Consider the following 20754-nt stretch of genomic DNA (forward strand, 5'->3'; position numbering starts at 1 on the left):
TTCGGCCGACCGTCGGCCGAGCATGGAAACGAAGTATATGATGACACGACTGTTATATCCTGATTCTCGCTACAGCGAATTCACAAGTTTTGCCTCACAACATGTGTTGTGAAGACTGCTCATATATGCTGCCGCTCGCGCTCATAGTAGTGCAGTAATGTTGCTTTCTCGCATTGTTTCTTTCCTCAGATGTAGTTAGGATTATTAGCTTTAATCTAATAAATCTTCTGCTGGAATAGTCTGTCTGAAATCTCTCATCAGCATCAGAGGACGAGACTTATTATTGGCGACGAGTGAAAACACGGATTATCATCGATCAGAAGCAGCCGCGTGTATCTACTCTAATCCTCGCTCCTATAATCCTGACTACGAAAAATGCAAGCCAATTACGTAATGAAAGGGTCCATTGGCGAATTCGACCCTGAATTACATCGTAATAACGCTCATGACGCCTTCTGCGACTTCGTGAGTAGGTTCCGTTATGAATACGATGCCATCGCCGCCGACCCACCTACCGACGCAGAGGACAAGGCTAAGTGGGTTGAAATCAACATGCGCAAGGTTTTCCTCGGCAAATTCTCATCTCGAAGCTTTCAAAAGGACTATGAATCCACGGTCCCTGCAAATGAACGGGCCAATCTTCAATTCAAGGACTTTGTAATAAAAATGCAAGAAAGGTATGAGACAACTCGCAACTATACCTTAGCAAACTATCAGTTTCATCGACTTCACCAGGAACAAGGTGAGAGCTTTGACAATTTCGTCCATCGTCTCCGCAAAGAGGCGATGTCATGCAAATTTAGCTGTGCTAATGCCAATTGCGATGTCATAGATGTCATGATTCGTGATCAAATAATCGTGGGTACCGTACACAATGATATCCGTAAAAGCGCCCTCAAAAGCCAATGGAAACTGCGGGAACTCGTAGAAAATGGGCGTAGAATGGAAGCAGCAGCCCACACAGCGCAGAAAATTCAGTCAGAGCACAGCGACGACAGCGAGAAAATCTCGCGGGTCAAGCCCAAGAAGTACAGCAAAAGCCGGAAGAAACCGGCACGCACATGCAGAACATGCTCAGATCCATCATGCCACGGGGAACAAGATTGTCGAGCAACCGATCGTGAATGCTTCGCATGTGGGCGCAAGGGCCATTTCAAGGGGTCCAAGGCCTGCAGATCTACGAAACGCGTACAGCATGACCCCGAAGAGAGCCATCGAAGCTCTATCGAGCCTAGACGCAAATCGATCTCATCGAGAGAAAGTTCCGCCTCTAGCAGTGACTCAGAGTCACAAGCACCGCCCAGGCAAAGACGTGTCCTGAGATTGCATCATCAGCCTCAACCGGAACACAAGAAAATGTTAAAGAAGCCTGATCAATACCTTCGAAGCAAACCACCCAAATCAAAACGGGTTCACAAAGTGCAAAATAAAAAGAGAATGCCTCCAAGAGACTCTCGTCACAAAGCGCATAGTAAACAGTCAGCCCTCCAGCCAGCAAATCCGCACAACTGGGCTGTTATTCGGCGCATCTCAAAACCAAAATACACAGTCAAGGTCATCGTGGCTGAAAAACGACTGACTGGCTTTGCTGACACAGGCGCCGACCTGAATGTCATGTCAGAAAGGAAAGCCGAGAAGCTAGGACTGACGCTACGCAAAACCAAAACGAGGATTCGGCCGTTTGGTTCTAAGCCCATAAAATGCGTTGGCTACTACAAAGGGTTCGTCACCTACAACGAGCACAGTTGCTTGGCACGCTTCTACATAGTACCACTGGAAGTCGAGACGTTACTGAGTGGGAAACTCTGCGAGGAACTCGGAATCATCAAGTTCAATCCTCTAACGAGAAGGCAATTCGCGCCCTTTCTAAGAATCAGTTCACCTCGGATATTGCCGATCGGTATCCCAGCATCTTCAGAGGGATAGGCACTCTCAAGGGCCACAAGGTACACTTTTACACCGATAAGAAAGTTCCGCCTGTGGCACAAAGCTCACGCCCGATTCCGCATCACCTGCGCTCAAAATTCGACAATGCCATTAATCAAATGGAAAACGACGGAATTATTGCGGAGCATCACGGCCCGGCTCCATGGGTCTCAAACGTAGTCCTCACTCCAAAGGACGACGGCAACATTCGGGTCACTGTTGACATGCGAGAAGTAAACAAGTGCATCAAGCCAACCAACATACCCATCCCACGTGTCGAAGACATCAAAGCCAAACTTTCAGGTTGCAAAACCTTCAGCAAGCTGGACTTCAAGTCTGCCTTCCACCAGCTCGAACTAGACGAAGAATCCCGCACACTCACAGTGTTCCACGCAGGGCACCGCCTGATGCGTTACCGAAGGCTTACAATGGGTGCGAAACCCGCCTCCGGCGAGCTTACCAAAGCTCTCATCCCTATCTTCAATAACATGTCAGGTATCCATGTCATCCATGACGACATCATAATTGCTGGGAAAAGCAAGGAAGAGCATGATGAATCCCTCTATGCAGCTCTCCGGAAAATCGAAGCCGCTGGTATGACTCTAAATCCTGACAAATGCATCTTCAGGCAGAAAGAAATCCCATTCTGGGGGATGATTGTAACAAAGCACGGGGTGAAACCCGATCCAGCCAAGATTGACGCTCTCAGACACGCATCGCCACCAAAATCAAAGGATGAAGTCATGTCTTTCTTGTGCTTTGTGCAATCATTTGGGGAATTCATACCCCTGTTATCTCGCAAGACATCAGCCCTACGCCAGCTCACAAAGAAGCACAAAGAGTTCAGATGGTCAGACAAATGCAAGAAGGAATTCAACGACCTCCGACATTGCCTGCAGGAAGACGCTCTCCTGCGCTACTTCGACACACATCTGAGCACGTATATTTTTGTGGATGCTCACGTCTCAGGAATATCAGCAATTCTTGCCCAAGGCAACAGCTCTTCTGACTGCAAACCAATCACGTTTGCTAGTCGAGCCACAAGACAAGAGGAACAACGTTACCCACAGCTAGACCTGGAGGCCATCGACTTCGGCCTCAGACGCTTCCGCAATTTCATTGTGGGCGGTCCTCAAGTACATGTCATAACGGACCACAAGCCTCTTGTCAGCATCTTCAGTAACACGCGAAAAGGATCGATCCGGACGGATAGAATCAGACTCCGTCATCAAGATATCCCATTTGAGGTCATATGGGAGGCAGGGAAACATAACCCAGCCGACTACCTCTCCCGCCATGCGCAGCCACTGGATCAAGTTCCCTCGTCGTGGCAGGATGAAGCTAATGAACTCGAGCGCACAGTGTTCTGGCTCCGCCATAGCCCATACACAGAAGCTATATCTTTGGACAATATTCGGGAGGAAACCAGACATGACCGAGTGCTCCGCAAGCTCACTAAATACATCAGAAAGGGTTACATACCCAAATCAGAGCCGACTCTCCAGCCCTATCGCAAATTCCAGGATCAGCTCACCCTGTCAAAAGGCTTTGTCCTGAAACAGGACAAAATCATACTGCCTGAATCACTGTGGAGCAAAGCCATAGATAAGGCCCACCAAGGCCATCACCCGGGTATAACAATACTGAAAGCCCGTATCCGAGAACATTTTTGGATGCCAAACCTCAACAAAATGGCTGAAAATAAGGTGAAACAATGTAAGATGTGCCAGCTCTTCACCAACCCAGGGTCGAAACAACCGCAAAAGATCCTGACACCACCTGAGCGCCCCTGGGAACAAGTCAGTGTCGATCTTTTTGGCCCAATGCCAGATGGCAGACATATTGTGGTGGTTCAAGATATGATGACTCGGTTTCCCGATGCCAAAATACTGAAAAGTACTGCAGCGAGATATGTCATTCCCGCAATGATTGACATCTACAGACAATATGGACGGCCAGAATCGCATAAAACTGACAACGGCCCACCGTTCAATGGACTCGAATTCAAGGAATTCTCAGAGTCGTACGGTATTAAACACAAGACTGCCTACCCCCGCCATCCGCAAGCCAATCCAGTTGAAACCTTCATGAAAATTCTCGGAAAATCGATGAAGATCTGCCATGAACAGGGGCAAAACAAACAGGAAGCCTTAAATCAACTGCTCAGCAGCTACCGGTCATCACCACAAGCCGCAACCGGCCAATCCCCAGGTAACCTGATGTTTCACGGGGGCTACCGACAAGAATTCCCTGAGAAAATCTTGACAACGCAGGATGTTATAGCGGCCAGAGAACTAGACACAGAAACTAAGATCAACCGTCAAACATTCGTGAATAGCTCAGTCCGTCGGCAACCATCAAGCATCGAAAAAGGTGACTACGTCATAATCAGAAACTACAACAAGAGGAAATTCGAACCGATCTTTGGACCAGAAGAGTACGAGGTAGTTGCTGTGCTTGATGATGGTGTGAAACTGCGAAAATTAATTGATGGGAGATACAACACCCGTCACATGAACGACGTCAAAGTTGTAACGTACCCAAGTGACAGAAGTCATGAACAATTGGTCAAGCAAAGGAATTTATACAATGATGACTGGGACTTCGAAATGACACAAACCACTGACAATACGGACTATCCTGCAGCCGAACCTCTACAACACGAGGAGGACGACACGCCTCACGTACAGGAGAATGCCTCCAACACGCTACCGAGAATGTTGAGTCGCCTAGCGGACTATAACTCACCTGGCTATTCCGAACTCGGCCTGTGAACTTTTCGAAATCCCAAAAGGGGGGATTGTTGTTATATCCTGATTCTCGCTACAGCGAATTCACAAGTTTTGCCTCACAACATGTGTTGTGAAGACTGCTCATATATGCTGCCGCTCGCGCTCATAGTAGTGCAGTAATGTTGCTTTCTCGCATTGTTTCTTTCCTCAGATGTAGTTAGGATTATTAGCTTTAATCTAATAAATCTTCTGCTGGAATAGTCTGTCTGAAATCTCTCATCAGCATCAGAGGACGAGACTTATTAACGACGTGGTAGTGGTAGGAGCAAATGAAGCTTATCGAAGTAGGGTTGAATTCCTGCCTTCTTACTCTGCATTCCCAAGCCTTCCTTTGAAGGAAATGAACGGAAAGAACTGTTGTTCCTCCGTTTATTGCCATTGGTGGCACTGCATTTATAAACACAGGAGTGTTTCGGCATTATATTTGAGTATATGTTACTAAATATTTTGTTTCCTTTCCTAATTCCAATATTGATGAATAAATAAACAGTTAACTGTAATCTTGTCGTTTTTATACCGTCAGCACGGCTATAGGAATACACCGTAGTGCCAACTATAGGCTTAGGTAAATGCAGCGTCCTCTGTTGCTGCGCCATTTCTATGACCGTTCTCTGCAATGAACTCTGACCTAAGCCACGGCTCACTGCGGTTGTACATCCGCCGTGGTTGAGTGGTTTCAGTATAGGTTTCAATATAGAAATTAAACATGGAACGGCAACGACCGATTTTGCAGCTTCGTTCCGCTTCGCAGAGGCTGGAGAGGCGAATTGTTTTGCGTAAGCGACTGTAGGATTTCTGGCAATCCAAAAACTATCTTCCCGAGCGCAGAAATTATTGAATCTGGTCTTGATCGAAAGCTACTGTTGCACCGATTCCGAAAATATAAATCTAAATGATGATCAGGCACTGATCCACCTAGAATCTGTCCTCCAAGTCTGAAATATCGGCATTGTTCAGAACAATCGGGTAACCGCAACACAATGACCATAACAATGACCCGTTGCGACTCTCTGATTGTTCGAACAATGCCGATATTTCGACTTGGAGGACGGATTCTAGGTGGATCAGTGCCTGATCATTATTGTAATTTTTATTTTCGGAATCGGTGCAACAGTGGCTTTCGATCAAGACCAGATTCAATAATTTCTGCGCTCGGGAAGATAGCTTTTGGATTGCCAGAAATCCTACAGTCGCTTACGCAAATCCACTCTCCACTCCAGCCTCGGCGAAGCGGAACGAAGCTGCAAAATCGGTCGTTGCCGTTCCATGTTTAATTTCTATAGTTTCAACATGGAAAACTGAATGGGATAGAACGGTAACTGCGTGGCCTGTCAATCATTTCCGGTCGGGTAACAGTGACCTCACGAGTTGAGCAAATTTGCGCCAGTCACGAAACCTTAGCATTGAGAAAGTGTCTGTTATCTGTTAGTGATCTTTTGGGGCATTTGACCTTATAGTAGGTGTTTTGCAGATATGTATTAGTGATTAATTACAACTATCGAATATTGGGAATGCCTGCAAACAGTTGTGCCTTCCCTGGTTGTAATACTAGTCGGTAAAATAGTAATTCAGTACTGTCATGGGATCTGTCTTATTATTATCATTAATATTTTAATGAATACTCATTTATACAGTATATCTATTGAAATTATGGCCTCGAAAGTCAGTGATGTTGTTGAGGAATGGTACGATATTCCTCCGGAAATTGTCCATGAACTGCTCTTCAACGACTTTGACGAAAGCAAGGACACCATGTATGTTCCAAATATCATACAGCAACCTGTTGATCTTGCACCGCTGCTGCGCTCATTGGATTTCAAGGACCCGCCAGTACTCTCTGAAAAAGGTATTGAACTAGCTACGGGTTGGATTATCAGTATGAACTCCAACGGAAATCCTGATGATCTTGTGATGAGTTACAGTAAGGTTTGCGGTGATCCAATATCATTCACAAAATCAAAGGACAGGCTTCTCTCTGCCAAATTTTTACTTGAGCTCATGGAAAGAATTATTGATAATGGAATAAAGGCACCGCAGCCTGAGTCATTAGTGTCTGCCAGTATTTCTGAAAGGGAGAGTGATATTTTGGAATACATGGCTGGTTTTACTTTGAGAAAGGCGATTCGAAAATTCAATGACCAGTTGGATCAATCTTTGCTTGAATATATTACAAATAACACTGGTAAGCCCTTTGGCAAGTTGATCCCACTAATGGAGCGGAAGGCTGGGGCACTTATTTATCCAAGCTCAGAGCTGCTCTTCTTAGGAGCGTCTACAGGGAGTTTACAAGGGAATGCAGCAAATCCCCAAAGTTAATGAACTTTTCAATTTTGCTGGACAGAGTTATCGAAAGTTCGTACGTCTTCAACTTCAGAAGCAGCATCAACAGAGCGACATGTTCTGATGTCCATTCCAAACTAGTTATAGATTATATCATTGGCTTATTTCTCAGAGTGTTGGGTCACTCCTTCACGAAAAAGCTAGTTAGTAAACTTAGAAAAGGAAGAGAATCGAATAAAGGAAGCCAGGGTACTCGTGGTGATTTGAAGGGAAAACCAATCTTGAGTAAAGAATGATGAATTGTTTTGTTTGCAATTTCATAGTTATTAGCATGTAACTCGCCTTTTAATTAGCATGTAACTCGCCTTTTAATTACTTCCCAACTAGTTTCTATGAATATGACCTAAGATTAGCACCAGTGGCATTTATGCTTTCTAATATGCTATGCATTATTTTTCAGGTTACACATTCTGCCTTCACCGCTGACTCTCTCTCTCGTGCTAACATTTTACATCGCAGGTCATTAAGAAACGTTATTACAAGTATGACGGTTCAATGACGATGCGTATATCAGCTAACCCTCTACCATATGAAATGGAGGGCACAATATTACTATATTCCGGCTATGTAGTCATAAGGCATTGTTAACTGCTATCTCACTTCATGCAATCCTTTCAAGAAATGAACACATTTCAACAGTTATTTGTGGTATTGTGTATTTTGACCATCATCGACCATTTGCTAGATGTTAGCCAGTTATGCAAAACTATCCGGGGCACAACTGGAAGTGACTGCTTGGTGCATGAAGACACCGTGGAGACCAAAGTGTAAACCCGGTTAAAATGAAAGATCTCCGGGTCGCCATGACCCTTTCATATCTAGCAAATGGGTTTCATGTCAGTGACAGTTTGTGAAGATATTCATCCGATTTCATCATCCATTGTTGCATGGTCCGTGGTGTCGCGGCTTGTCAATATTGACCGTTTCCAACTGCATCTGAAAAATAAATATCTACGGCAGCATATGGTGTGGTTGTAAATCAGTGGACTGGACAAGGGTTAGGATCGGAGCAAGCCATAAGACAACGTTGAACTGGGTGGAACATAGGGTGTGGGGATTACAGTTTTACTAATATATGGGGATTACAGTTTTACTAATATATGTTGAGAAAAATGAAAGTACCTTAGATTGACAGCCCCCTGCACCTTCATCCAAGATGATCATCTATCATGGCTACTGTGACAATCCTTGGTCTAAAAATGATCCCATTTATGCATATGCAATGCTCTGCGTGGAAAAGGGAGTAAATATTATGTATGCATGCGTGGAAAAGGGAGTAAATATTGTGTATGCATATCTCGCTCTGTGCTAGTATTAATGAGTCTACAACTATCTCACCCTGTGTTGGAATGATTATGAACTACGCTTTCTTCTTCTTGGCGATGGGTTCTTAATAGATGGTAGTCCAAACGTTACTGGTGCCATGCGTGGAAGAGGAACCGGCATTGGACCCTTTGATCTTTTTTATGGACTTTCGCTGAGTCTGGTGTTGCAGCCCATAGTATGCCTGCGAAGCATCAGGATGCCGAGATCGATATGCTTGCATTCTCTGTTAGTTAGAGGATGCATTAGAAATCAAATTATGCCATATAATGTAAAATTGACACAGACCAGATTTCCAAAACAAGCCTCCAGAATGTCCTGAGTAAAGGACTTGAGCCATAAACGGGGCATTACTTCGAGAAATATTTCAGCTAATTTGACCAGATTCAATGTAGTGAAAATGAGTCCTTCAAGAGTTGGACGAGCTATTATCCTTTTTCTCTCTCCCCTGTGATGCTTGGATACATCCTCCTTGAAACATTCAACAAAATTAAATTAAATTGCTAAATTCATCAAGACGTAGGCTACTTACTTCCCAATCCAACAGCGATGTCACAAACTCATTCTGAAGCCATGTCAGCCGTTTGTCGTTTTTTTTTTACCGGACATTTGTAGCCACAATTGATTATCTCAAACCACCTGAATACAGTCAATAATAACGAAAAATGAAAAAATGAAAATAGAGAAATTTACTTGGAAAAAAGAAGAATAAACTTTGAAGTTCCTTCAGCTCCAGCAATCTTCGAGAGACAATTTCCGACTTTCCAATTCAAAACTCCTCTGGCGAGATCTACTTTCATCTGAGGGACAATAGGGCCATAAACTATATTATAAAATATTTTATAGGGCGTCAGCTGAAGGTAAACCAACCTTGGTGTAAGGCGTCAGGTGAATATGAGACTCTGTGAGTCCCGATTCACTCAAAAGTGAAGCAGCGTCTTTATAGAAGAGGTCCTCAACGTATGTCCATAGGATATGCTGTCCACTCCAACACAGAAATTTTGACCCACCTGGCCGCGAATTGTAGAGAGAGTTTCGTACAGTCTATCGAGAATACAAAGCTACATATTCATGAGTTATGAATGAATGCCAAACAACCCAGCTTACCTTGAGTAAGTGGGAAGGATCGGACAAAAAGTAAATGTTCCTGTCAGCAGAAGCTGGATTCGGTGTCATGAACAATTTCCCCATTGGAATTTCCTTACTACCACTCATGATTTTGAACATTTTACAATTGGTTGGATGGCCATCAGCAACCACAGCATGAACCTCAAAGCCGTTTGATTCGCACTCCATGATCACACGCCATGTCAAATTTGCCAGTTTCCAAGCTTTAATTGATTTAGTTGAGTACCAGGCAAAAGGTTGAGAAATCTTCCGATCGATTGTGCGAATATAAAATACTGTTCGAATAAATAGTCAGGATAAGCCAAAAAAATAATATTTGAGTTAGCAACACTTGCCGAGAATAGAACTTGCTAGCTCTGCATCGTTGCCACATCCAGCATCAACCAGCCCAACCAATTTTCCATTTTTCAGAACAAGATTCTCTTTAACTGCACCATTTCATATGAACAAGTAGCAGTGCATTGTATTCACATGTGTTAACTTACTCTTCATTTCATCCAAGGTAACATATCCCATCAGTCTGACTCCAGTAGAATCGCGCATGGACAATATAAAACGACGTAGTTGCGATCGGTGCTGCCTTTCCTGTTCGTTCTTCGCGAGATCCACCCTGTAAATGACAAAGAGTGCTGAATTACTATTCTTCCGACTAGTATTACAACCAGGGACGGCACAACGGTTTGTAGGCATTTCCGATATTCAATTGTTGTAATTAATCACCAACACAGATCTGCAAAACACATAGATATATGGTCAAATGGAGTGCAGCAACGGTGCAAGATCAACAGGTTGCTGTATAATATTTGGAACAGATATGGTGTCCTTGCTTCGATCAAAGTCGTTGAAGAGAAGTTCATTGACAATTTCCGGAGGAATATCGTACCATTCCTCAACAACATCACTGACTTTCGAGGCCATAATTTCAATAGATATACTGTATAAATGAGTATTCATTAAAAATATTAATGATAATAATAAGACAGATCCCATGACAGTACTGAATTACTATTTTACCGACTAGTATTACAACCAGGGAAGGCACAACTGTTTGCAGGCATTTCCAATATTCGATAGTTGTAATTAATCACTAATACATATCTGCAAAACACCTACTATAAGGTCAAATGCCCCAAAAGATCACTAACAGAAAACAGACACTTTCTCAATGCTAAGGTTTCGTGACTGGCGCAAATTTGCTCAACTCGTGAGGTCACTGTTACCCGACCGGAAATGATTGACAGGCCACGCAGTTACCGTTCTATCCCATTCAGTTTTCCATGGTTTCAAGTTGCCACTTGCCAGTCAGAGATGAGCATGGATTAGGATTAGATTTTGAAAAAACAGGATTTGTGAAATTTTGTCGGATTTGGATTATATATATAGGTCTAGCTCTGTCTGCATTCAGACTAAGAGCACCATCACCGAGGTGATGGAAATATCCATCGAAAAAGGACACAGCAATAAAGATTTCAAATATAAATTAAATTTCGCGTGAAAGTGCTGCTTTCGAAAATGTCCTGATGTCGGTATCGTTCCGATTAAGGACATTGTTCATCAGCGTTGCAGACGGTCTTCCTTTCTTGACATTAGACATTTCTTGACATTAGACATTTTTTTCAGAACGGATTAGGATTGGATTTACCTATTTTCTGGGAGATTGAAATGTCGTGTGGCGAATGGCGACAAACTTTATTCAGATCAGTTTTTAATGTACCTATGGTTACTAAGTTATCTTGAATCAAGTGAATCGTTGGTTGTGAAAGAAAATTTTCGAATCCCTCCATTGCATAAATCAGTATTTTTTCTGAATTCCCAGTTGGAATCGGATTAGGATTGGACATGGACTTGAATATGAAATTGTTACGGATTAGAATTTGGATTTGAAGGTTCGGATTTGGATTGGATTAGGACATAGAAATTTCAAATCCGCTCTTCTCTGTTGCAACTACGCAGTACGCACACCACCAGTGTTGCCAACCTCGCGGTTTTCCCGCGAATTTGGGCTTGTCGCTCTCGCGATTCGCGGTTTATTTTCAGGAGTCGCGGGTTGCTTGTTTTTGGGCTTGTTTGATTCTTTAATTTGCTTGTTTTGGGCTTGTTTTTTTTTAAATTATTATTAAAATTATTATGATATTTTTAAATGTTTTTCCACTTTCCAGTCGATAATGTGTGTGTGACAGCTCTACCCTTGAGCCATGGCCATGAGGTGTCACCATTGAGCGAGGAGATGACATGCAGACGCAGTTGAGAGCAGCAGTGTTGCCAACCTCGCGATTTTCCCGCGAATTTGGGCTTGTCGTTTTCACGATTAGCGGTTTATTTTCAGGAGTCGCGAGTTGCTTGTTTTTGGGCTTGTTTGATTTTTTATCAAACATCTATGGTGAGCCTGTTAACAAGTTGTATTTGCAGTTTTTGACACCAATCTTGCAACAATTCAACAAAATCAACAAGCTTTTTTAGTCCGAATCTGGAGATCATCAAAAAATGCAGGATGATATGTTACTATTCTTTCGCTCGTTGGTGTCAAGGCTTGTGATACCCTCGTACAAAATGTTTGCTGTACCGACTTCAAACCTACGAAATGCATGCTGGAGCGGTTTAATGAAAGCATGTATCAGGACACTGTGGATGTTGGACAGGAAAATGACATCGTTTCACATGTTAGGCCTATATCTGAGTGAATTGTATTGTAAATACAATGTTTTGCATTATAAAAATTGTTGCTTGTTTTTGGGCTTGTCTCGGCTAAAAATTCGCTTGTTTTGGGCTTGTTTTTCAGATTTTTTTGCTTGTTGTTGTAAAATAACCTGGCAACACTGCACACCACGGCACTAGGCACTACGCAGCAGGCCGATAGGGTTGGTGCTCTCGCTTTACAAATGGGAAAAAAAGTTTACAAATGGGTAAGGATTTACTTTACAAATGGGCAAGAAAGTTTACAAATGGGTAAGGATTTACTTTGCAAATGGGCAAGAAGTTTGCAAATGGGTAAGGATTGATTTCACTTTGCAAATGGCTAAGAACGGTCAAAAATCGCGACAGGGTCCAGATCCAGATGGGTCCTCTCCCGCAAATTCGGCGAAATCCAAATCCAAATAAAAAAATCTAGATCTTCATCCAAAACGGACGTCAGTTAGTTCGTGCTACCATGTGACCCCCATCGCCAGATTCACCACCACTAATTCGGATAAATCCAAATCCAGATTTAGTTGGTGCGCTGTCAAAACTCACGACATGGTGGGGTCGTCAGCCCCCCCAGTTGAGCAAGGCCCAGATGAGGCCTCCCTCCACACATTCGGCGAAATCCAAATTCGAAAATGTGACCCCCGCATCCCCCATCACCACTACCAATTTTGATAAATCCAAATCCAGAATTAGTTGGTGCGGTCAGCCCCCCAGTCGAGCAAGACCCAGATGAGTCCGCCTCCCACAAATTCGGCGAAATCCGATCGTGGTCAAAACTCACGACAATGTGGGGTCAGCGCCCCCCCCCCCCATACTTGGACACTAGCCAAGAGGACCCTCATCCCCAAAAAATACGGCGACACCCCTCCCGCACTGATCGACACCCCCTCCCGCACTGATTTTCTCTGAAGTTGCAATTGGGCAGGAAATTTTTCAAATGCGAAGGATTTACTTTGCAAATGGGCAAGCATTTACTTTTCAAATGGGCAAGTGTTTACTCTTCAAATAGGCAAGGATTTACTTTGCAAATGGGCAAGAAAGTTTGCAAATGGGCAAGGATTTACTTTGCAAATGGGCAAGAAAGTTTTCAAATGGGCAAGGATTTACTTTGCAAACACGACAGGATGGCCTCTCCCCTCAAATTCGGCGAAATCCAAATCCAAATTAAAAACATGCAGATCTACATCCAAAACTGACATCGGTTAGTGTTGCTAGACCCCCCATCACCACCACCATTCCGGATAAATACAAATCCACATATAGTTGGTGAACATGTCTTCAGCGTTCAATTTTATTCAAAGAAATTTCCATTACTAAACTTACACCAATCATCGAATATATATTCATTGTAGGAGGAACGAATAGGCCTAGCACACATCGTGGCAATAGTCGCAATAAAAAGATCCTTCCGGTGCAAATTGCCCAGGAGAACAATCCGTGTGGGTCCATCTTTTGCAATTGTTACATTCGACCTGGAAAAACGACTTGAATTACGTTGCGTAACAAAATGGAGTCTATCACTTAATACCCATTGTGTGCTGTCTCCTGGTGATGTCTTAGAGTAGCATTTCACACAATAATCAGACAACTCTTTCTCGTCTGTAGAGATAGTGGTTTACTGATTATACCGTAGCAGCCAATAAAGCTTGTAGATATATCTTTACTTGTTTCGTCGAGCAGAGTTTGTCCGAATTCCTTCCTGTACCCGACACAAGCATGCGTCGAATGGTTGAAGCCGAACTCTATACCTGCCGCAGGAATCGATGCTCCGCCATCTTTACAATACACTCCAGCAGCCTAAGTTACACCGATTTCAATAATTCACCAACTTTATCGTGGCGGCAAACTTGCCACGCGAAGTCATATATAGACATCACAAACCTTTAACACAAGTACGCCACAATTAAAACCATCTTGCTGAACTTCCGGTCTTGTTATTTGTCTTGTCGATTTCACATATCTTCTTGAAGAAAATGTTCGTTGGAATTTTCTGAATGACAACAGAATGAATCTACAGTATATACCAAACCAGTCGACAAAATATTTCTCTAACTCACCGAAACTCGTCAAGGATACTCGTGTAACGGCCCTCGTGGCCCATGGGATCATACAAACAGAATCTGTTTGACTTTGCATCCGATATCTGTGATTGTTAAATCTACTTTGAGTCGTCATGTCAATTTATTTGACGATCGTTTACACTTACCAACAAAATCCAATGATTTCTAACCCCAGATGTTCCTGAACACACATGAAGCGGCGAAAGAAATGATTTGGTTCTTGCCTTTTTAATCTTAAAGGAAAAATAATATTTTATAATGGAACTGCAAAAGTATAATTCTTTCCTTCCACTTCTTAATATTATTAGTTGTATAGTGGCGATTGTGATTAATTAGCAGCATGTACGTGATGATTAGCATACACAGGATGTTACAGATATTTCACACACGACGAAGAGGTAATTCTTATATTGAAGTGGATTGCGTCCGTCATCCGCTTGTTATTCAAGTGGTTATGCTTTCTAGGACTATCCCCACTCATAGCTTGCAACTGCGAGGTATAAAATTACGGCACTATATAGCCTCCTTGTCACAGCCTCCGGCAAGTAATTTAACGAATCATTGCCATGTTGTAACATACCACAGTTCTAGTCTTCATACTTTTGTCGTAGATCCCGGCTACAAACCATTTAGTGGCTTCTTGTGACGAAATCACCGTCACATGAGATGTCCACTGAAATGATAAAATATATATGTTTAGTAGGTAAAAGTGATGCCACACATCCATCCTTCTTGTAGCGGTCGATGCACAATACACATATTAACGAATATAGAAAGAACAAAGTTAGATGTATCTAATTGTCTGTACACGACTCTGTGACTTAAGCGCGAGCACGCCCGCTACGGCGCTACAATGGCGATCTCTCAAATCACGTGATTCACTGACTACTTCATCGATATAAGATTAAGGTCTTGGGAAATGAGGTTAGGTACGGGGTTGCGCGAGAAGATTACTGGCACCCTGCTGGGACAGATCTTACACTATACTGCTGCTATCTTACCTTCTTGCAAATTGTAAAGAGAACGCCATTCATCACCTGAAAGAAGTACACAAACCATGCAGTTCTAAATTTCTATATCATACACAACACCAAAACATACCGCATCATTAAGCCAGTCACTACCTTTGAGAGTAATTAGATCAGACTTCAACAGTGGTGTGTGGTTCACAACAGCTTCGATCCGGTCTTTTTCCTGTCTCGAGGTCCACAGGGAAGCAATGTCTAAAATGAGAGAATATAATGACATCATTTAGAAACCGCTAATTTATTGCGTAGGCTACTATGAGTACTGGAGATAATGTCTATATATAGTATATACCTGTGAATTTGAATGGGAGGAGGCTCCTGGTTTTGTCTGAAGTGACTCCAATGTCAGTAAGGGTGTTTTTTGTATCTCCGTGGTTATGCTGCTGAGCTGGAATATTGGGATGAGTCGTCACCAGCTTTTCTCGGCCGTGATCGTCCAGATCACCAATCTCGTGATTTTCCTGATTACCATTAACGACAACTATGTTCCAGGCTTCGTCTGAACTGGTACCAATATCACCTGAGTCGGTAAGGCTGTCTTTCGTCTCGCCGTATTCATGATGTTGAGTGGTCACCAGCTTTTCTCGGTCGTAGTCGTCATGGCGCTGCTGCACCTCACCACTTTCGACAACTATGTTCCAGGCTTCGTCTGAACTGGTACCAATATCACCTGAGTCGGTAAGGCTGTCTTTCGTCTCGCCGTATTCATGATGTTGAGTGGTCACCAGCTTTTCTCGGTCGTAGTCGTCATGGCGCTGCTGCACCTCACCACTTTCGACAACTATGTTCCAGGCTTCGTCTGAACTGGTGCCAATATCACCTGAGTCGGTAAGGCTGTCTTTCGTCTCGCCGTATTCATGATGTTGAGTGGTCACCAGCTTTTCTCGGTCGTAGTCGTCATGGCGCTGCTGCACCTCACCACTTTCGACAAGCATGTTCCTGGCTTCGTCTGAACTGGTTCCAATATCACTTGAGTCAGTGAAGGCGTCTTTCGTCTCTCCGCTGCCATACTCTTGACCGGGAATATTGGGCCGAGTCGTTACTACCCTTACTCGGCCGTATTCGTCATGTCGAAGTTCCACATCTCCACTTTCGATAAGTCGTGCCCGCAGTGCGTTGTTGATATCTGCATTGTGGAAATCAATGATCGATCGAAACATAAATATGTGATTTATTGGCGTCATTTGGTTAAGGAATCTGCTCCCCCTTTTCGTTAGTGCGTTAAACTGTTCAACAACTTGGGTGTTGACTTGATTTTTCAGTTCTTTAATGAGGTAGACACGACGTAAAACTTCTTCTTTCCGGGTCACATTCTTTTCGTGGAATCGATCGAAGAGACAAAGATGAGCATTTTGTTCAATAATAGTGGTCGACTCATCTCCATCGCGAATGGTACTGCCATGAATCCATGGCATTGATATACTGAGATTTCGCTTCAATGCCTTATCGACGTTATCGTCCGTTGGCTCGCATACCATTCCTGCATGGGGCGAGAACATTTCAGGGAATCTTTTATTACCATGTGCCACGACCATGTTTGCCATGTCGACAATGATAACATTGGGTTGTAATTTAAAAGATCGAATGATGTCAACGTAGTCTCTGGGGCTTTCAGCCCGAAGCACAAATTTTATCCCGTACACACTTCCGTGCGGACAAAGACAATACAAACAGCCACCAGAGCTACCCCAGAGCCTGGCGAACGCTTTGTTGAATTTTTCTGTGTCTTTTGAAATGGTTTTCTTAATCATCATCAATTTGTCAAGCTTGCACGCTTTTTCTGTTTTACCGATGATAGATTTTGCGACTTTATTGAAGTCCGCTGCAGACATGTTCTGCAATGCCTCTACGAGTCGGTCTTCAGTCATCTCTCGACAGTCGGCTTCCAAAGATCCATCAGTTTTTAACACTTTACGATATTCCGTATTCAGCAAAAATGACCCCCGTCTGCATTGTTCTCCGATGAATGGTGACCACTTGGACAAGTTGGGAGTAATGCACCACTCCGAGACTTGCCTTTTCGGGAATCCCCGCAGTACCATATTGAGTTCGACTTTGTCCCAAAATTCATCACAATTGACCTCATCAATCTCTTGATCAAGATTAGACGGACTTAGATGCGATGCTGAGCATTCAAAATTTATTTTTTTGCAGAGATCCATGATCAAAATCGTCGGCTGATTACCACATAAATCACAGCTGAAGGAGTATTTGTGATCAGAAACAGCTTCGAAATGCAAATACGCGTTTCGTAATTGATGCGAGTCTACTTTTCGCTCAATGCGCTCCGAGAGCACTTTTGACAAACAACCGACTGGGAGGAACTGTTTCACTGCCGCTCTCAATGTTAAGCAAAGATCGATGGTTAAAAACAAATTATCATCGAAATTGTGGATGCCATGGCAGTATTCTTGATACCTGTAACACATATTGCATTGTGGGCACTGGCGATAATAAGCTTTTACATTTTCGATAAGTTTACTAAAACTCAGAATCTTCGCTTCACTTGTTATCAGCCGGGGTCCCAAGAGAGGGATTTTACACTCGTGACATGTGGTCTCCGATGGATACAGTGCACTTGCACAATCGTTCGTACTACGTAATTTGGGTGGAAAATGTAACGGAATTCGTTTATTTGCCTTTATGTATTGGCACATTTTTTTGATGAGTACGACATCCTGCGGTGGGTATACAGATGTCCTTTTTTTACTAATATCAGGACGCTGTTCGTATTGTTCGGTGCCTTCCCCTTCGCTATCCTGTATTGATCGGAATTTGTCGAACATATCTTTTCCCGCCAAATACCACATGCAAACACATTTGTGAACACACAATACTTTTGCATTGCAACAGCTGCATGACATGCGACCGAGTTCCATATCTACAGATACCACTACTCTCCCAAGACGACAAAAATAGTGTGTTTCACCAGAAAATATGGAAAACATTATATATCGGCCGTGATGTATAGCATGCAGAAGTTGAGCAGATTCGTTGTTCGCATTTTTATGTAATTCCCGGCAATTATCAATTTTTTTCTGCGTAAGCCTCCTATACGGACCCGTGTGCGACAGTTTCATTAAATCGTTGTCTTGAAGGTAAATATAAGGGAGATGAGCGGGATTATTTGAAGCAATTTTCAAGTGCTTACATTCTGTCGCCGGACGATCGCTTTTCCAGTGAACCCGCATATAATTCATACAATCGTCGTTCTCGCACTCTACTGCGGTGGAAAGTCTGCACTGTGCAACGTTTTTTCGAACGTGAACAGGATAGGGAATTCCTCCATGAGCGCTCATTCGAACAAGGTATATGCCCCGCATTTCATCTACATTATATGCAATGTTCTCTGTTTCCACACTGTGAACTCGTCGGCAATGCTGTGCAATAGAGCGACTATTCATTGTTTTGAAACAAATCGAACATTCATCCAATTTTTCATTTCCTTTCTTGGACTTTTCAGTCGTGACGACTCGAGATTCTGCCAACAACGTGTCATTCATGCCATTGGATTCGGGTAAATTTTGGCTCGTAATAAACTCGCCGGACTCTGCAGCTGATTTTGAATGTTGGTTGGTTAAATGTTTTTCGAAGTAATTATGGCATATTGTTCGGCTGCATATGGGGCAGTGGTAATGAGGTCTTTTCAGATCCCTGCCGAGGCCATCATGATCAATTTTACATGGTAGACACATATAATCTTCAAATACAATTGTTCTGCGACGATGGGCCTTTAGATAATGATTTTTCTGCTGTGAGTCGTATTCAACCACCCTTCGACACAAACGGCAATGCCAATGCCCCTTTTTATAGTGGCAATTACCGGGGCACTCCATGAAAGTGCTTCTGTAGTACCCTGGACTGTTGACAACATCTTTGAGACAATTCTTGTGGAGTACATCTGAAGCATCTACCATGACGCTCAAATAACATTTATAGTTTAATTATATCTGCGAAAACTGGGATTTATGATAACGAATAAATAAAATAGTACAGTAAAATACCTTCCGTAGCGGCATCAGCAGACTTGTACAAACTACTGGATTTTCAAAAAGTGTAACTAAATCAAGAACTACAAACTTTTCAAAGTCCACAACTAGAACTAAAACTACTCACATTTTAATACTCGCAACTATAGAACTAAAACTCGAACTATTCACTTTTCAAAATCCGCAATTAGAACTAAAACTACTCACATTTTAAAACGCGCAACTGTAGAACTAAAACTCGAACTATTCACTTTTCAAAATCCGCAATTAGAACTAAAACTACTCACATTTTAAAACGCGCAACTGTAGAACTAAAACTCGAACTACTCACTTTTCAAAATCCGCAATTAGAACACGAACTAGACTGACGACCATCCACTAAATAATATATAAGTTTTCTCTCGTTATGATATGACAATGATACTAATCCCTAACACAATTACAAATCACTCATATTTTGTAAACACTTGCGTACGAGAAGTTCGAATTTGATTTGTCGTCGTGGAGATAATAAATCGCGCTGGGGAAATGATTCGAGAATACTTGAATCTGAGTCACGATGATTCTATCGAGTACTGAAATTATGCTGTCTGTTGTTTCTTGTTTCTGATCTCTATTGAACATCTTTGCAGAACATTATCAAAAGCAAAAATATAGCATAATACTACTACCAAAATAAATAAAACTATACTGTAAAAACTACCGTTCCAAAACCCCTTTACGTCGATGATCAAAAACTACTCCAAGTCATTTCAACACCTTCCTATCTAATTATTGTATTGCAGTTTTCTGGTGTTTTGAAATGATGAAAATATTAAATACTCTGATAGTCCTATACTGATACTGAATATTAGCGCAGAACGTATATAATATATATCGCTAGCGACATTCACACTATAAACGAGTCTACAGACAATCTGACTTCTCATTCGGAGGATCGGATTCGCACTGAAACTTGCTTAGAGCAAAAGAATTCAGTTATTGTTCTTTACTGGAATTGATAACGATCTTCCAAACTGTGTGATTGGATTAACTCCGCTGGCGAGTATATAGCACACAACGGAAAACGAGAATGGGCAGTGGGCACGCGGATATATCGGTCAGTGCGATCGTTCCAACTGAATTGTTCCTATGATAAAATCTTAGAGAGCAAAGAGAAAAAGCACGTAATTGTACTGATCCGAATGCATATATATCCTCGTTGTTTTGATATATAAATCTTGCCCTCGGATCTTTTCACGCCTTGCTGCTGTGTGTGAATAGCGTGTGTACTGTGTAGCCTATTTATTTTATTCGTCTCGATTTCAAAACAAACCATTAATCTTGGCCCTATGCGTGTCCCATAAAAAGTCGATACTAGATGTATTTGTTTCATTGATTCGGTTGATTGCAAAATGAGTGCGCTGCTCATTAGGAATATTTACGGTGGCAAATTTCGACACTTCGGTATAACCAAACGTCGTGTTCCAGTTCCAGCCATTTC

The 20754-nt window shown here is 42.6% G+C and overlaps 2 protein-coding genes and 1 long non-coding RNA gene across 6 annotated transcripts; 1 reads left to right on the forward strand and 2 right to left on the reverse strand.

Annotated features, from left to right (window-relative positions):
* Nucleotides 1-6158: 6158 nt before the first annotated feature.
* On the forward strand, nucleotides 6159-8022 carry LOC145459034 (uncharacterized). The gene is made up of 2 exons (XR_013921261.1): nucleotides 6159-6564; nucleotides 7459-8022. It is a non-coding gene; the product is annotated as an uncharacterized LOC145459034 (long non-coding RNA).
* On the reverse strand, nucleotides 7698-10035 carry LOC145459032 (uncharacterized). Of its 3 annotated transcripts, none has more exons than XM_080337611.1 (10): nucleotides 9995-10035; nucleotides 9845-9937; nucleotides 9489-9784; nucleotides 9252-9425; nucleotides 9075-9181; nucleotides 8914-9020; nucleotides 8670-8852; nucleotides 8397-8607; nucleotides 8181-8251; nucleotides 7698-7994 (listed from the first exon to the last, which is right to left on the reverse strand). In XM_080337611.1, the coding sequence occupies exons 1-6, from the start codon at nucleotides 10023-10025 to the stop codon at nucleotides 8942-8944; spliced, it is 780 nt and encodes a 259-aa protein (XP_080193737.1). In that variant the 5' UTR covers nucleotides 10026-10035; the 3' UTR covers nucleotides 7698-7994; nucleotides 8181-8251; nucleotides 8397-8607; nucleotides 8670-8852; nucleotides 8914-8941. The 3 variants fall into 3 exon arrangements, with proteins under 3 accessions (XP_080193737.1, XP_080193738.1, XP_080193736.1); XM_080337612.1 differs by having other exon boundaries at nucleotides 7698-8009; XM_080337610.1 differs by having other exon boundaries at nucleotides 7698-8251.
* Nucleotides 10036-13454: 3419 nt separating this feature from the next.
* On the reverse strand, nucleotides 13455-20319 carry LOC145459134 (uncharacterized). Of its 2 annotated transcripts, XM_080337762.1 has the most exons (10): nucleotides 15575-18359; nucleotides 15356-15477; nucleotides 15256-15291; nucleotides 14835-14927; nucleotides 14401-14487; nucleotides 14252-14337; nucleotides 14076-14184; nucleotides 13859-13991; nucleotides 13723-13793; nucleotides 13455-13666 (listed from the first exon to the last, which is right to left on the reverse strand). In XM_080337762.1, the coding sequence occupies exons 1-10, from the start codon at nucleotides 18228-18230 to the stop codon at nucleotides 13562-13564; spliced, it is 3498 nt and encodes a 1165-aa protein (XP_080193888.1). In that variant the 5' UTR covers nucleotides 18231-18359; the 3' UTR covers nucleotides 13455-13561. The 2 variants fall into 2 exon arrangements, 1 of the variants encoding a protein (XP_080193888.1); XR_013921286.1 differs by lacking the exons at nucleotides 13455-13666; nucleotides 13723-13793; nucleotides 13859-13991; ... (1 more) ...; nucleotides 14252-14337; nucleotides 14401-14487 and having other exon boundaries at nucleotides 15256-15477; nucleotides 15575-20319.
* Between the last annotated feature and the right edge of the window lie 435 nt (nucleotides 20320-20754).

Source organism: Botryllus schlosseri, chromosome 16 (assembly GCF_051294905.1).
Source record: "Botryllus schlosseri isolate E-star chromosome 16, Bs_hap1, whole genome shotgun sequence".
In the NCBI taxonomy this organism is placed as follows: Eukaryota; Metazoa; Chordata; class Ascidiacea; order Stolidobranchia; family Styelidae; genus Botryllus; species Botryllus schlosseri.